At 50.8% G+C, this 11,437-nt stretch overlaps 1 protein-coding gene across 1 annotated transcript; it reads right to left on the bottom strand.

The window, feature by feature from the left end:
• Positions 1 to 1,769: 1,769 nt before the first annotated feature.
• On the bottom strand, positions 1,770 to 11,134 carry LOC124233214 (pepsin A-like). The gene is made up of 9 exons (XM_046650380.1): positions 11,079 to 11,134; positions 10,456 to 10,615; positions 8,295 to 8,412; positions 7,303 to 7,421; positions 6,396 to 6,595; positions 4,732 to 4,848; positions 3,457 to 3,601; positions 3,266 to 3,364; positions 1,770 to 1,919 (listed from the first exon to the last, which is right to left on the bottom strand). The coding sequence occupies exons 1-9, from the start codon at positions 11,132 to 11,134 to the stop codon at positions 1,770 to 1,772; spliced, it is 1,164 nt and encodes a 387-aa protein (XP_046506336.1).
• Positions 11,135 to 11,437: the final 303 nt, after the last annotated feature.

Below are 11,437 nucleotides of genomic sequence, written 5' to 3'. Positions count from 1 at the left end.
GGCTCCAAGAGCTAAATGATCACAGTCGCTGCCCTAGAGGATCTGAAACAAGTGCTCCTATGAATACATGAATACCAGTGTACCAAGTGCCATGAAAGAAAGGAGGGCTGGGCTCTGTGAGAGAGTGGACAGGGAGGCCTCACAGGGAGGTGACATTTAAGCTGAGATCTTCAGGATGGTAGAAAAAGGGAACAGCAACCCAAAGGGAACAGTGTGTGCAAAGATCTTGAGGAGGAAAGGTAGTTTAGGTATTTGAGGTAGAAGAAGACCAGTGTGGTGGGAGCTCAGGGTGAGAGGGATAAAGATGAGGCAGGGAAGGTAAGTAGGGACCAGAGGATGCAGTGCTGGGAAGCCACACCAAAGATTGATTGTTTTATTCCGAGCACCATTGGAAGGCATTAATTAAAGGTTTTAAGCAAGGGAGGGATGTGATCAAATTTATGTTTCAAAAAGATCGTACAACTGGGGAAAATGGGCCAGAGAGGTCATGAGTGACATTGGGAGACCTGGGGCACGGGGTGCTGGAGCTCACCCCACCCCTTCTCGACCCCAACATCTCATATTTGTATGAGTGATACATGACAACTTGGGAGATGATGTCACAGGATTTCCAAAGCCATCTTGTTCTGAGTGCCCCAAAGTGACTCCCTCTCAGCGTGGGGGCCCAGCTGCAGCCCTCAGGCCTGTGTCTCCAGAGGGCAGCCTGGGATCCAGCTGTCGGCAGAGGCAGGAGCTATGGGAAGTTTCCCACTGTGGCCGCTGAGGAGCTCAGGACTGTAATAGATTTAGTAGCACATGAGGAACTGGGATCCACCTGGGCTGAGTTACAGTGAACCAGATCACTTTGCAGCAGGACTTCTCAGAGCCTTTGGTTGGAAAGGTGCCTTGTGAGCCTTGAGGAAGGGCCTAGAATGCAGCGTGCTCCATGCTTATTTTGAAACTCTATTTTCCATTGAACATTTTGTTACCAAACTCACTCTGAGAAACTCTGCTCTAAATCGTTCCTGTTTGCTAATGGACACACTCAGTTCCTTCCTCACATCTCACAACCCTCAGGGACTGGAAAACCATCCTCTTTAATTACCAACAGGGAAATAGATCAGCTCAGTGTCTTGCACCCAGAGTGTTGACAGGGTCTCAGGTGTTAGTCTGGATCAACCAGGTAACCACAGAGGGCAGCCCAGCAACTGTAGGGCATCAGCTTCTGTCACCTCTGTTGCCCATGTTTTACAGACAGCAGCACCTGCATAGCCTACTCTGGATGTCACCGTCAATGGCCATGTCAGTTGATCTCTTTCCTTTTCTCATTATCTCTTATTGGCTTTGGAAGAAATGAGAAGTTGACTTCTTCAACCAAGAGCTTAGGGGCCCTATTCTATGAGGAGGCAACGGGCCTGGCATTTCTGGTCCCCAAGTCTTTATACGATGCTCACAGCCAGACCTGCTGAGGCCCATTTGTCTTCCTGGCTCTACTCTGAAGTGTGTGCTGCCACTGTCAGTGTTTTGTGCTGTCCAAGTGGTCATTTCTGCCCCCACAAAGTGGTGTTCTGACCCTGATGATGTGAAGGAGAAATACGGACAAAGAGAAGTAACCCTACAAACATGCTTCAGAAGATTGTGCTTTTATTCTATGTTATTGGTATGAGAGGGAACAGAGCCAAAATTCCACCTCCATGATCCCACAGGAAGAACAATCAGGAGAGTTATGCACATTTGAAGGGGGAAACTGAGGACAGATCTTCCTTTGAAGTGGCCAGAAAGACTCAGGCTTAGGCCACAGAAGCCAGGCCGATCTGGTTGTTGGCTCTGTCGAAGACGGTAAAGTACTGGCGGATGAAGACGTCACCCAGGATCCAGAGCTCTCCGCTGCTGGTGTCGAGGTCCATGCCCTCGAAGCCGCTGATGCAGCTGTCATCCTCCTGGAGAAAAGGAGGATAAAAACAGAGATGGGAAACAGACTCAGCGGTAACAGGAGCTGAGGTATCCGCATCAAGGACCATCGTCGACTTCATGGCACACAAGCAAGGAGGAGCTTCCTGGCTTGTGTGTGAGGACTCAGCTCTTCTTTGCCTGGGGTCTGCCTGTATGAGTTGTTCACTGCGCTTGGTTCCAGGGACCACTAGACATTGTCCAGTGTTTCTGACAGATGCACAAACCCTGACGTCAGCATGAGCTAAGGGGTTTAGGGGAACTCGCTGCTGGGAGGATTTTGGAAGCCCTGGTGACACAGCCTTTTCTGATTATTCTGATCCCTTCCAGTGGCGAGCTGTCAGTTCTTTTCATTCACTAGGTCACTGGCCCACAACCTTGGCTGCACATTAGAATCTCCTGGGGAGCTTTGCACCCACCACCCCAAACCACATTGGTCAGGGCTGACCCCCTACAAATTAATCAACTTCTTTGAGGGGGGGATAGCTCGACATCAGTACTACTTCCTGAATAATATTGACCCACTGAGCAAGAGGAGTTTTCTACTTGCATTATCATAGAAAGAAGGAGTTGGCCTGTGGCTCATTTGACTAAAGATTTGTCACTTGGTAGAGACAGCAGGGGTGCCATAAGCCCTGACCCTATGGATGTTAGGATCACCATTTAACCAACCATTTGTAGCATTGATGGTCAATATCATGTGACTACCCCAACCACACTCTGAGCATGAGGAAAACTGCACATCAGACTAAGAAACTGTGGCTAAAACAGGTTACAACTGAGGCCGGCTTGGTGGCACAGTTGTTAATTTCGCACATTCTGCTTCGGTGCCTGCATTTTGCCCGTTAGGATCCTGGGTGTAGACCTACGTACTGCTTGTGAAGCCATGCTGTGGCGGGCATCCTACATATAAAGTAGAGGAAGATAGGCATGGATTTTAGCTCTGGGCCTGTCTTCCTCAGCAAAAAGAGGAGGATTGGTGACAGACGTTAGCTCAGGGCTAATCTTCCTCAAAAAAAAAAAAAGAAAGAAAAAAACAGGTTGCAACTGGCTCAGAATCAATGGGCTGGTAATTGAGAAACAAAGCAAGGATGCAGCGGTGCAACTAGAAATCTTATTTTCACGTCACCACTGTTTGTCACACTTTTCCCCTTGGGGACGCTGCATCCAAAGTCTCATTCACACGTTTAATTTGAACGTATTCTTTTCTCCAGCAGCTGTCCAGAGCAGATGTCAGCTTCAGCTTGTGGAAGTGCACTTTCCCTTATGCAAAGGGGGAATATGTGTCCAAATTCTATGGGGGCACATGTAGGTGGGAGGCCCAGAGGCCCCTTACCTCTAGGATGTAGGCACTGGGACGCAGAGGAAACTCAACGCCGTTGAGGGTAAAAACGATGTCAGGCAGGCTGTAGATGGATGAGCAGCTGATCACCCCCTGGAAAGAGTGAGGGTTGGAAGGGATTGCCTTCCTTCTGCATGGCGGACCCACCACCTCGGTCTATAATGGGGCAGTCAAGTCTCACTTACCTCACCAGAGGAGTCCTCGCTGAACCCAAGGTAGCTCTGGATAGTGTCAATGGCAGAGGTTGGGCCAGCCAGCAGAGAGGTGCCAGTGTCAACAATGGCCTGGCAGCCCCCGCTGCAAGCGATGGACTCTCTGTTCACAGTGACGCTGAAAGCAAGATGCAAGAGAGGGTCCCCTGAGCCTCCAGGGAAAACATCTGCCCAGGGAGGAACCAAGTCACCCCAGAGGGTCCCTCTTCCCCATCTGTTGGCCAATAGATAAAATTTCAGCTTCTCTCCTTCACGCCCTCATTCATTCATTTACTCAACAGATCTTCACTGAGTGTCTACTCTGTGCTAGGCCTGGGAGATGAAATTCCAGATGAGGCAACCTCACAGTTTCTGGTTGCAGAGAGCTCACAGTCTATATGGGAAAATAAATTATGACAGAAGAAGAGCCGCATGAGCAGGGTACAGGACAGGGGAACAGAAACACAATCCAGGGTGAGGGTGCTGGAGGTAAGGAGCAACCAGGGAGGGCTTCCCAGGGAAGCAAACAGCCCAATGTGGCCAAGGAGATGAAGAGCTGGAGGAGGACGCACAAGGCAGAGGGGAAGGCATGCAAGGAGGGATGGAGAGGAGAGGAGCAGGGGTGGAAGTGGGAGGAACTGAGGAAGTTTTAGCACGGCTGGGGCAGACGTGAGCGGACCGAGTGTCCCAGTTTGCCCAGGACTGTCCTGGTTTTAGAACTGAAAGTCTTGAGTCCCAGGAAACTGCTGACACCTGGGAAACCTGGAGTCACCCTAGCAGGCCAGCCGGGGGAGGAACAGCGGGGGAATGAAGCTGCATGGAGGAGGGGTATCCCAGAAGGCGAAGAGGGTAAGGAAGGGGCTGAAACAACTTCTTAGCCATTTTGCCCTGTCCCTAGACTGAAAGTGACATTTTTCCTGGAGTGGGAGGAGCGTGTGCCAGTTCTTAGTTCCTCTAAATGCCAAGACGTGTGGACTGTTGAGTCTCCAGCTGTCCTCAGGGATGCTGGTATCCCGTGTCCATGAGCAGAAGGAGAGTGGCTGTCTCATCCTTGCAGAGCATCTGGGGTTCCAGACAGCTCTCCTCCTCCAGGGAGGGGCCTTTCTCAGCGTCTCTCTGGCTTGGCCAACTTCCACCTTCTCCTCCTGGGGTACGTTTCCCTGGCTGGTTGTTCCAGGGGGATTCTGGAAAGCTTAGTTAACTAGGAGTCTATAAGGAAATGAGATCTGAGGCCCACGCCAGGACAGTGCCCATCCACGGCCATCTCACCTGTCCATGGTGATCTGCCAGTAACCCTCGTTAGAAACAGGCACCCAGTGCAGGCTTCCAGTGTAGTAGGAAGGATCGATGCCACCGAACATCACCACACTGCCACTCTCGTCATCGCTGTTGAAAGTTGGGGGAAAAGACAGGAATTCACTTATTCAACTGAACATCTGCTGTGGGCGTCCTAAGAGATCCCCTTCACTGGGCTCTTGCCAGTGCCAGGAGCTGTGCTGAGTGTGACGGACAGGGTTTCATTCAATCCTCACATCAACACCCAAACAGTGGACACTATTATTCTTGGTTCCACTAGACAGTGAGGAATCTCAGGCTCATAGAAGTGAGGCGATGTGCCCAAGGTCACACAGCCTGGGGGTGCCAGAACCAAGATGAGAACCCAGGTCTTTCTGGTTCCAGTGTTGTGGTTCCACCACACCCTCACTCTCGTTGCTGTGGGGACCTCAAGAGAAGTGAATGTGGGACAGCGTTTGCTCTTGAGAACTTGATAGTAGAGTTCTCTGGTTCTCAGCCAGGGGCAGCTTTGCCCCCAGGGGACATTTGCCAAGGTCTGGGGACATTTTTCATTGCCATGATTGGGTTGGGGTAGGAAGTGCCACTGGTGTCTGGTATGTAGAGGCCATGCAGCCTGCTCAACATCCTACAATGCACAGGACAGCCCCCCACAGCAAGGAGTTGTGTGTCCAAAATGTCCACAGTGCTGAGATCGAGAAGCCCTGATCTAGTTGGGGAGAGAAGATGGCCCCAAGAAGTCTCTAAGTCCCATAAGGGCAGAGGATGTTTAGGAGCTGACTTGAATGTTAAGAGACCAAGAGGATAAAAGAGTCCACATGTTTTAGATTTCCTCCTTGTTACCGGAATATTCAGTTTCTGAATCTCTGCAGATTCTGGTTAGATAGGGAGGCAAATGTGGATGATAATAAGAAATGAATCATCAAAGTACTGGCCACAGAAAAATCATTTTGCTCACCTCAGCCTACATCAACTTTCCTGTAAACATCTGACAGTATAATGCAACACAATGAGTGTAGAGCACAAGAGTTCACAATTGAAGAATAATATCAACAATGACCATGGCTTCAAAAGAGAAGGATGAGAGCCTCAGAGGAAAGCTGAGTGCCTCGGGAAACTGACGACACCCTCAGATATTCCTGCATAACCTCGACTCAACCAAAACCAACACTGGTTTATTCTTTATTCATTCTTAGAATTAACTCATAGTCACAACTGGAACCTAGGTTTTGTTAACAAATGACATAATCTTGCGTTCATCATTTGTTTCACTGCTTAAGATATATGTCTCCATCAAATCTTCTTTTCATCACTATGGAATTTTGGCCCCTGTTTTTAGTAGATTCATTTTAAATTGTGGTCTTTGGGGGGGCCAATGATGAGGGGACTGGGGCTAGAGAGCAAATGACTAGTGACATTTGAGTTGTGTAAGTTAAGGTGACAAAGACTCAGCTGGTAAATGAGATGAATGAAGATGCTTCATCAGAGAGAGATTTGGCCCCATTCTCTCCAAAGCTACACCTCTCAAGCCTTAGACACTGACCTTTCAAATCCCATGCTGACTGAGACCCTCTCTCCCCACCCAGCGCCATACAGCCCTCCTCTGGGTCAGGTGACCGTGACCTCCCTGCCCAACTTACGAGCTCAGGTAGACGGAGAAGAGGTCTTGGGAAACCAGACCCTGGTCCCACATGTTGTCAAAGACGGGAGTGGCCCCGGAGGCGGAGATGCTGGGGTAGGCGAGACCCAGGATGCCGTCAAAGGGAGCGTAGTACAGGAAGGAGCCGGGCTCTGTCTCGCTCAGGCCGAAGATCTGGTTGGTGTCCTCGATGCCTCCGACCTGAGTGGGGGGGACCAAGATGTCCACAGTCAGCTTGTGTTGACTGAGCCCTGCAGGGCACCAGCCCTGGGCACAGAGTGTCCCTGGTTCATCTCATGTAGGACTTGTCTTCTTGGGCATAGGGCTGGAAGGAGGGGAGAGGGATGGTCTCTGGGAATGCTTCTTATTCTGCTGAAAGTAACCACTGTGGCTGATCTCCAGATGGACACAGTCTGCGAATTGGTGTGAGAATTTGCTGCAGAAAACACGGGTCCTTTGTGTTCCTGTGTCTAATGATGGGATACAAAGCAGACCCCAGGCAAATTAGAGCCCTTGATCCCAGCCACACCGAAGAGGGGGGGTGGCTTTGAAGCTTTAGAAGTGGAAGGGGCAGCAGGCCAAAGGCAGAGAAAGAGAAGGAGGTGCTTAAAGAGAACTAAGCCTTTTCCTACCTCGCTCCCCAATCCATAGTATTCAGCTTGGGTCGGGCTGAGGACAGCTAATAGCTCCAGGTGTAGCACCTCCTTACCCACTACTATCACACCTAGAAATGTCTGTGACATCTCTGCCACCTCTTCACCTTCCTCCCCCAGCCAGATTACTTTGGTGTCACTGAGATCCATATTGATGGAATGAGCCTATTCTGGGGGTGCATTGTGGCCCCCAGGGTCCCCAGAAGCTGGCCCTAGGGCTGAGCAGGAAGAGGTGGTGTGCCAGCAGGCACCCACCCTGACAGTGTCGTATCCAAGGACGCCTGTCATGCTCCCGGTACCGTAGGTGATGGAGACCGACTCACTGGTAGCCCGGTAGGTGGAGGAATCCTCAGGATTGAAGCGGTTGTGGTCGGCTGGGAGGACAAGAAGTGACATCATCAACCTCAAAACCCAAGCAAGAATCGTGGCCAGTGATGTCTTTCTGGGGGTGCTGCCTTGGTTTGGGGTGGGGCTTTGGAGTGGAAAGGTGCCCTTTCCCCATATGTTGGAGCCCAAACATCTCCAGGTTATGTTCCTGCCTGGTTGGACCAGTTGGCACCGACTGCCTGATGGAAGGTCCCCAGCCAACCCCACAGTCCTCCTAAGGACCCCAGGAAAACACTGAGCAGAGCGAGCCCACGGCTGCCCATGGCAGGAGCCCATTCACAGCACACTGCGAACAGCCCATGACACAGCTACAATGTCACGGTCACAGCTTTACAATGCTACAGCTCAAATTATGAAGGGGAGGATTCCAGGGGCCCCTCCACTGAATTAAAAGTCAGGTTAAAAAGCTGACAGAGGAAGGAACTGGAAACACTGTCCATGACTCCCAATGACAAACTCTCTTCCTTAGAAAACCAATGATTTTTCTTTTAAAAGTGAGATCATGGTTCTCCTCAGTCATGCTTTTGAATCACTTTGTTTGTGAAGCTCTTGACCCTGCTGTCTCTCCTGTAGCCCTTTAGCCCCAAGACCCTTTGGGTCCCCTGGGCTGTGGTTGTTCAGGAGAGCTGCTATCTGCCATTGGACTGAATCCCTTTGGGGGCAGGGACGATGTGTGATTCACCCTCTATCCCCAGGGCACCTAATCCCAGTGCTGGGCATGTAGCTACTCAAGATATGCTTGCAGAGAGAATCCCTGAGGGGCTCCAGCAGGCTTGAAATTGGATCTATTAGAAGCCCCTGAGTGTTCAGTGCTCCCAGGTGAGCGGGCCCTGGGGTCCCGGGCAGGGCCAGGCACTCACAGCAGGCAAGACTGGAGCAGTAGGTCGAGGGCACCCACAGGTTGGAGGAGCCGGTGTCAAAGATGACAGTGAACTCCTGAGGGGGAGTTCCGATGCTGATGGTGCCGAAGTACGCCTCCTGCGGGGTGGGGACAGCACAGGTCACTCCCCATCCTGGGACTCCCCAGGGAGCAGGACCTCGTGGGGCTTCCCCTCAGCTCCCCACCCTCACTGCTCTCCTTGCCTTTCTCTCCCTGTCCAGTGCATCCATCCTTCAAAGCACAGCCTCGCCTCCCCTCCTCCTTGACGTCTTCCCTGATTGCATCCCTGTTACCCTCTGTCTGTTTCTTCTAAGCACCATCAACAGCTAATAAGAATCTGCTGTCCCCTCTTCAGCTCTCCTCCTGAATGTCTTAGTCGTGCCATTCCAGAGAACACACCGTCTCAGAGGACAATAGGTAACCTGATAGCAGCCAGCAGAGTAAATGCTGAAATGCTGATTCAGTAAAATGTCGATCAGGAGATAAAGAAGTCAGGTAAAGATGGAAACCGCTGGAGATATCTTGTTCCTAAATCAAGGTGTGTACAGTGGGTTTTGAGAAAGGGCTTTTTTTTTTTTTTTTTTTGTCAGGATTTTTATTCTTAGTGGCAGCCCTGTCTCCCTTGCCAGCAGGTCTAGCCACGCTGGTCTGGCTCTTCTTTGATGATGACAAGCTCGTTCCCATCCCAGGGCCTTTGCACTTGCTATGCCTACACAAGGAAAATCTTTCTTCTGGACCTTTCCTTGGTCTGCTCCTTCTCTTTAATCATTCAGAGCTCTAGTCAAAGATCACCTCCACCAAGAGGCCCTCCCTGACCACTTCATGTAAATTTGCCCTTCCTCAATTCTTCTTCTTTCCATTAGTCTAACTAATTGAGTTTTCTTTTCATCTCTTGTCAATACATGACATTATCTTGCATACTTATTTATTTGTGTCTTATTTGCCTTCTCTTCTATAATAAAGCTCCAGGAACTTGGCTTCTTCATCACTGTTTCCTTACCTCCGTGCACAGAGCCTCTGGCACATAGGAGATGCTTCATAAATATTTGTTAAGTGAATAAATGGACTGACTTTACCAGGCTCTTACCAAGAGCCAGGCCCTGTGCTAAGCCTCCAAAAAGCCATTACTTTGTTAGTTACTCACAACAACCCTCTGGTGGTAGATATCTGGGGTGCTGTTTGACAGACGAGCAAACTGGGGCTCGCTCTAAGAATTTAAATGACTTGCTGAAGGTCACGTGGCTCGGAACCATTAGAGTCCAGATTCGCACCAGGTCTGGCAGATTTCACAGGCTAAGTTCTTAACCACAGGCAACAGTGCTTCCTATTGTTGACCCTGTGCCCTCACACAGGTGACACACAATATCTACCACAGGGCAGGGTGTTGCCATTGGGTCCCAAATGGAAGAGTCAGCCAGCTTCCTGAAACTCCACACTGATCGTGTCAACCCCCCTGGTTAAGATGATTCAGTGGCCATGAGAACACAGACCTCATCAGAGACTCTGATCTGGCTCCACCCACCGACCCCACAGGCCTCACTCTGCGCCTCCCTCCCTCTCTGTTCTCCCTGAACACTGGCCTCCTTTCTTCAAATGCACTCTGCTCCCTGCTGTCTCAGGGGCTGGCAGAAGCTGTCCTGCTCTCTGGGACTCTTTTCTGTCCTCTCCAACCCCTGCTTCTCCTTCATTACCCCAGAGAGGTGTCCCTGCCCGCCACCTGCCACCCTCTCACAGTGTCACCTTCACTGCATAGCCCTCAGTCTGGCTGTACTTTGCATTGATGGTGATGCTCAGTGATGATGGTCTCTCCCTACTAGACTGGGAGCCCCATAGGGTAAGGGCTGTGCCTGGTTTTGTTCCCTGCTGCTTTCCCAGGGCCCAGCACGGTGCCTGGCACATAAGAAGGTGCTCTTCATCTATAAACACTGAATGAATGAATGAACGAACAAATGAAAGAGAGCAACGTCTCTGACTGTCAGATTTCCTGCCTTTCCTGTGCCTCTGAGATCCAGGGAGCAGACCCCTGGGTTACTTCCTTGGGGCTTAGAGCCTGGTCAAGCTTCCATGACCCCTGACACCTCCTCTCTCCTCTGAGCCAAGTCCTCGGAGCTGCACCCCCACACCACCTGCCCTGCACTCACATCCATGTAGTTCTCCAGGGGCTGGGTGTCCGCCAAGGTGGCGGCCTCCTTGGGGAAGTACTTGCTGGCTGGGTTGCGGGGATGCTGCTTGAGGAAGTCCTCCAGCAGGCCATTCTCGCGCAGGTTCTGCCTCAAGGACTTCTTTTTGACAAGTGGAACCCTGTGGCAGAGCATTTGCAAATGGGATGGTTTGGAGGAGGAAGTATAATTGGGGAAGGAGCCTACTCATGGGGTGCTGTGGAAGGCCCTGAAGGTAAAGGAAGCTTGTCCAAGAGAGAAAGAAGGAAGGAAGTCAAGAGGGCAGATGCTCCCATTTTTTCTACCCTGTTTCAAAGAGGTTCAGTGGTTGCCCAAAGTCGCCTGGCCCAGTGATGGAGCTGGGAACCAAAGCCGCACTGGACTTGAGGACTGGGGCTGTTAACCACATCTACAGGACTGCCTCCACAAAAGGGCAGAGAGAGAGACAAGAAAGGAGACTCAAGTTGAGGGAACACAGGAAGCAGTTGTATGAAGGAAGAATGGAAGAAGAAAAATAAGGGAGGAAAAGAAGACAGGGTGACAGGCAGTGAAGGGAAGCAGCTCCTTGGAAGCTGTTCTTCATGCCTTTTGTCCCCCAGACTCACTTGTAGATAAGGCACTCAGAGAGCGCCACCAAGCTGAGCAGCAGCAGCCACTTCATGGTTCTTCCTGGGTCCCAAGTCTCCAGAGAAGGGAAGAAGGGTGGAAGGCGTATAGCAGAGGAAGGAGCTGCTCCTTATATACAGCACAAGTCCTCGGGAAACCTGCCTTATCAGCCTCCAAACGTCACCCATTATCCTAACCCCAAACAGAAAGGTTGCCGATAAGATTGTCCCTGCCCCTGTGCCATGTTCTGAGAAGTTTCCATTTGGGCAGCTTTCCATTGTAACCACATCCCACGATTAGGATGCACCTGCAGAGAACAAGAAATGGAGAGTTGGCTTATTTCTCAAATAATGAAAAG

Source organism: Equus quagga, unplaced genomic scaffold (assembly GCF_021613505.1).
Source record: "Equus quagga isolate Etosha38 unplaced genomic scaffold, UCLA_HA_Equagga_1.0 160956_RagTag, whole genome shotgun sequence".
Taxonomy (NCBI): domain Eukaryota; kingdom Metazoa; phylum Chordata; class Mammalia; order Perissodactyla; family Equidae; genus Equus; species Equus quagga.
Note: the sequence above shows the minus strand (reverse complement) of the source record. Positions and strands in the feature narration are given on the sequence as shown.